The sequence below is a fragment of the Cotesia glomerata genome, linkage group LG9 (assembly GCF_020080835.1).
Source record: "Cotesia glomerata isolate CgM1 linkage group LG9, MPM_Cglom_v2.3, whole genome shotgun sequence".
Taxonomy (NCBI): Eukaryota; Metazoa; Arthropoda; class Insecta; order Hymenoptera; family Braconidae; genus Cotesia; species Cotesia glomerata.
In genome coordinates, this window is record NC_058166.1 from 5,711,108 (window position 1) to 5,716,139 (window position 5,032).

General features: G+C 35.2%; 1 protein-coding gene across 1 annotated transcript; it reads right to left on the bottom strand.

Annotated features, from left to right (window-relative positions):
* Positions 1–2,064: 2,064 nt before the first annotated feature.
* On the bottom strand, positions 2,065–4,011 carry LOC123271744 (venom serine carboxypeptidase-like). Its single transcript, XM_044738140.1, has 3 exons — positions 3,758–4,011; positions 3,153–3,174; positions 2,065–3,072 (listed from the first exon to the last, which is right to left on the bottom strand). The coding sequence occupies exons 1-3, from the start codon at positions 4,009–4,011 to the stop codon at positions 2,065–2,067; spliced, it is 1,284 nt and encodes a 427-aa protein (XP_044594075.1).
* Between the last annotated feature and the right edge of the window lie 1,021 nt (positions 4,012–5,032).

Sequence of the window (5,032 nt, forward strand, 5' to 3'; positions counted from 1 at the left end):
CGCTCTTCATGTTTTTCTTTTATTTCTCTCTATCACTTCATATCCTCATCTATTTTAATCGTGTGTAAACTTTCATATATTCATTTTCGAATCTTAATAAGACTTCACTACTCTTATAATTTTATATTGTTTTAGAATGTTAATGAGTGAAAACAAACAAACAAAATTGTAAAAAGTTTGGAAAATCCAAAAGTGCACGCCTCATAACGCTCATTCATTTTTTAAGAAGACAATTAATTGTGTAATTGATTAAAAAAAAAAAAAAAATTATAATTAAGTAATTTCTTACAGAGTATTTTTTATTTTTTTTTTAAACATCGGCGCCCTTTTTTCTTGTCATATGCGCACGCAGTCTAAAAAAATCTAGCTTGATCAAGTGGCGCCATAGTTTTTACGTGACAAATAAGAAAAGTTCGTTTGGCTTTGTACGGTTGTATCGTAGTGAATTTTAATAAAAATTCAATTAAAAAAAAAATACGCAAACTAGGCCACTGATATGAAATACGGACCCAGTTCATCGAATTCTTAAACTAATAAAAAAGGTCCGGTCTTAAAATATCAATTTATTCGGGAGTAATCGTTGGTACATCCAAAATGCGGTGACATCCGGACGTCCACGTAAAATTTTTTTCAAAACGTTTTTTTTTTTCAAAATAGCAACTTAAAATGATTTTAGAAAGTAAAAGATGGTTTAATTTAAGTGTTTTTTCGGTGTACATCTACTTATATCATTGTATAAGTGTAGTATGCTTGTGATAGAGGCATTTAAAGATCACAAAATTGCTTGAACTTGACGAGTCGAGTATAAAGCACAACCTCACGCGCTTCGCGCTATGAGGCGTGCAAAATTAGGCTATTTTTCCGTTTTTTTTTTTTTTTAACTTCCCGCTAAGAGAATTGAAAATTTAAAAAAATCGGGAAGTTGATGGTTTTACCCCGTTTTTCGAAAATCGAGTTTTCATCAGATCTCGACTTTTTTCGGTTTTCTTTCGACTATGATAACTCACGAACAATCGACCGATTTTCACGCAGTTGGTAGCATTCGACGCAGTTTTTCAGATTCCATGATGTACTTTTAAATACAAATTCGTCAGACCGAAAATTACGGTGTAATTCGGAAAAAATACTTTTTTTCGTTAGCAATAACTCATGAACGAATCAACCGATTTTGACCGGACTGGCAACGATCGACGTGGTTTTTTTATGTCAAGAGCTGATTAGTTTTTGAAATTGATCGGTAAAGTGGTTTAAAAGCTATTCCAAAAAAACTTCATTTGAAAAAATATATTTTTGTAGTTTCTTTGAAATTTCTTAAAATCTACCGGTCTGAATCGGTCCAAATTTTGTATTTAAAATTTAGTTTTGGTGAAGCCCTTTCGAATGGCGCTAATCACGATCAAATCGGTCTATCCGTTCAAAAATTATGAGAGGTTTACACACACACACACACACACACACACACACACACACACACACACACACACACACACACACACACACACACACACACACACACACACACACACACACACACACACACACACACACACACATAGCTGTAAATTTAGAACCTTCTTTTTTAAGGATTAAAAATTTGAATTTTTAATTTATTTAAATAAAAAACTTTATTAAAAATTTTCCGACAGCGATATCTTTCAAATAAATAAACGTAATTATAATTGTTTTTGTAGGAATTTTTTAGAAAAAATTTTATGAGATTTTATTAACACAAATACATAAAAATTGAAAGAAAAATATAGTTATCTAAATTAAGAAAATTTAGTTGAATAGTATCACCGCTATTTAATTAAAATTCTTGTACACAAAACTATTCATTATATTGAACCACAATAGATAGTTACTTAAACTATTTTTCGTTAAACATGGGCTTAATAGCCATCTTGATTAATTTTAACTCAGAAAACAGAAAAAATAATTCGGACAGTCCGGACCGGGAATCGAACCCGGATCTTTTGGTGGCGCACTAAGGGCTCTTTTAGTTAAGCTATCTAAGACATCGTCCATAACAATTTTTCATTCACCCATAAAATTCTTAACACAAACTCAATTATGAGATATAACATAACCCGCTAACTCATCACCACTCCACCAAACACTTCTAGAAGCTTTTTTGAACTCATCACCTCCTTCCCAGTGTAAATTTAGCATAGCAGTCTCTATAGAAGAATAAGGAATAATCATATCCAGTTGCCCATTATAAAAGATAACCTTGTAATCAGTAAGCAGCGCAGCTATCTTATCAGCCTCCGATTTCATGAACTCATGCTGCAAGTATTTCAGGATTGTTTGGTTAATTATTTTGAAGGGAGTGTCATAGCTAACATGAATAGCAGCTCGAACATCAGGACGCTGAATCCAGTCCACCAAAGCATCCCAGTCATCTGAATTTTGGTTGTCCAAATAATTGAAAAGGTAGCTTTTGAACCCTGTTAGATTTGAAAGCACAGAAGGAAAGTTGAAGAGGAGTTCATCGAAAACCTCTACAGCGGTTGTGAGTTGATTGCTTTTAATCAAGGACCGTATTTTCTCTTCATACAAGTTAAATCGAACCTTGCCGTTCAGGTCCAGCAGTCCGATTTCTTGCAAGTGGTACCCAAAGTGCATTTGACTGATCGGATCCACGAACCCGTTGCCGATGATAAGACCTTTCAGGTTAATTCTGATCTTAGCAGTGGGGTTCTTCGGGTGGATCAGGTACGAAAAGGCAGGGATGTATTTGCCAGCGTAACATTCACCGCTGTTGAACAGAGGGTTGCCTTGGAGTTCCGGGAATAGTTGGTAGAACTGCAGCAATCCAGAGTATAGGTCTTTGTAAACTTTTGACTCAGTTCTTGCATAGCCGTGGTTGTTGTCAGTGAAACTGTAGACAATACCAACTGGACTGTCGATGTAAATCAGGTTATAATTGCTGCTGTAACTGTACTGACGTTTTGATAAAGTTTTGTTGTTGTGGATTTTGAAGAGCCCATTTTGGTAGAAGAGCGCCCAAAGAGATGTCGCACCAGGTCCGCCTTGAAGCCACAGCACCACAGGATCGTTTTTTGGATCTAACTAAAGTTGTAATATAGGTATTTAAAGTTGTTAATTTAGTACCTAATTATTTATGTTAAGAAATTGATAAATTTAATTACCTTGAAGGGAAAGTACCAGAAGCATATATGATTTATGTCTTATTAGGTGACGGAATGGTAGTTACGGACAATGTCTCGGATAGCTTAACTGGTAGAGCCTTTGGCGCGTAACCAAATGATCCGGGTTCGAGTCCCGGTCTGGGCTGTCTGAATTATTTTTTCGGTTACCGAAAAATTCCTACTGAGTAAGGTCCCTCCTCCCCCCTTTATCCTTTATTTCCCCAGTTCCCAAATTTGTCTTTAATGAGAAATTTAGCTATAAATTATGGCTAGGAAGAAGAGGTTTAGAAGAGCCATATCAAAGCAAATTTTTTAAGGGAGTTGGGAAAGAACGGATAGGGGAAAGGGGGGGACCCACTCAGTGGGAATTTTTCCGTAATTGAAAAAATAATCAGACAGCCCAGACTGGGAATCGAACCCAGATCTCTCGGTTACGCGCCAAGGGCTCTACCAGTTAAGCTATCCGAGACAAGTACTGACTATTTTATTCAGTCACGTATATAAGACCCACCGAGCAAACAACGCCACCGTCCATCTTACGGCAAAGAGCCATATCAAAGCAAATTTTAAGGGAGTTGCTTTTAGCTATAAATTATGGCTGGAAGAAGAGGTTCGAGTTGTATTGCTCATCAACAGTTAGGTATCCACTGTAACTTTCAATGTTGAACATTTCCTTGTGATTAACTACTGCCAATTTATGAGCTTCGTCGAATTTGCCATTTTTAAGAAATGGCGTCAAATACAATTTATGATCTTTAATGTGATTAGTGTCTGTTTTTAGTAAGTAATCATACAAATATTTAGCATTGTTAATGAGTATTATCATCAACGAAGCAATTATAATTTTATTCAAAGTCATTGCTTTGAAGTCACACACTGAATGAATGTTTTGCGAATATTAGACATTAACAACTAACAAATAAAATTAACATGATTTCTATTACAATACATTCAGTTTTGCAACTTTTCGTAATCTTTGACATCAAATGCTATACAGAATCTGTGATAAGTACTTTATCGATTAGATGATTAAAAACAAGTTCGGAGTCAAGGATTCTTTAAAAATCCACAATATTATTTATATGATTTTGCTTTTCTTTAATGTAATTGATTTTTTTTCGGAGTAATAAACATTTTTGTTTACTATATTGAAAAATTATGAAAACAGTTGACCCTGAAGGCCGTCCCTGCAACTTCCCGGTACTTTCATAATTAAGCGCTTAAAATTGCACTTATTACGTTTTTTCCCCTCCGGGCGTAAAGCGTCAACTTTAGCCCCGCTATACGAAACGAAGTTGCCGCTTTCCGCCTTCATCGGGGGAAAAAATAGTATACACTCCTCGGAAAGTAAATAAGAAAGCCTCAGATCACATGTTTGTTGACCTCGGCTTCGCCTCGGCCAACAATTACCTGTGATCTGAGACATTTCTTACTTTACTTCCCTAGGGGTGTAATATACTATTTGAGCTCTTCGAGTTCAAATATAATTTTCGTGTAATTTTGAGCTCTCCGGGCTCAAAAGTCTGATAGAAATTTAATAAAAAACTATTTTTTGAATTTTTAAACCAATCTGAAAACCGGAACACAAATTGATCCGATCAGAAATTTCGGTGTAATTCGAAAAAAAAAAAAAAAAAAAAAAAAAAAACACTTTTTGTTATACTCGCTCCAAAAGTTCAATTTTTGAGCGCTGGGTTGCATCCGTAAAGGGACTCTTTTCTAGAGACTCTACCATATGGTATATACCGTATTTTTTTCACGGCCTCGGCCGTGAAGTTTTACTCCCTCCTTTTTTTACGAACTATTCGTGTACACCCAAATGAAATTGAGAGAGACTGTAAAAAAAAAATCACATTCTAGCGTACCGACCGATAATTTTT

Excerpts from the sequence above, each read along its gene's own strand:
- LOC123271744 (XM_044738140.1), bottom strand. The coding sequence starts at position 4,011 with ATGACTTTGAATAAAATTATAATTGCTTCGTTGATGATAATACTCATT. Across the intron at positions 3,175-3,757 it reads CAATACAACTCGAACCTCTT|CTTCTGGTACTTTCCCTTCA; the intron begins CTTCCAGCCATA and ends AAATCATATATG. Across the intron at positions 3,073-3,152 it reads TCTGGTACTTTCCCTTCAAG|TTAGATCCAAAAAACGATCC; the intron begins GTAATTAAATTT and ends TTACAACTTTAG.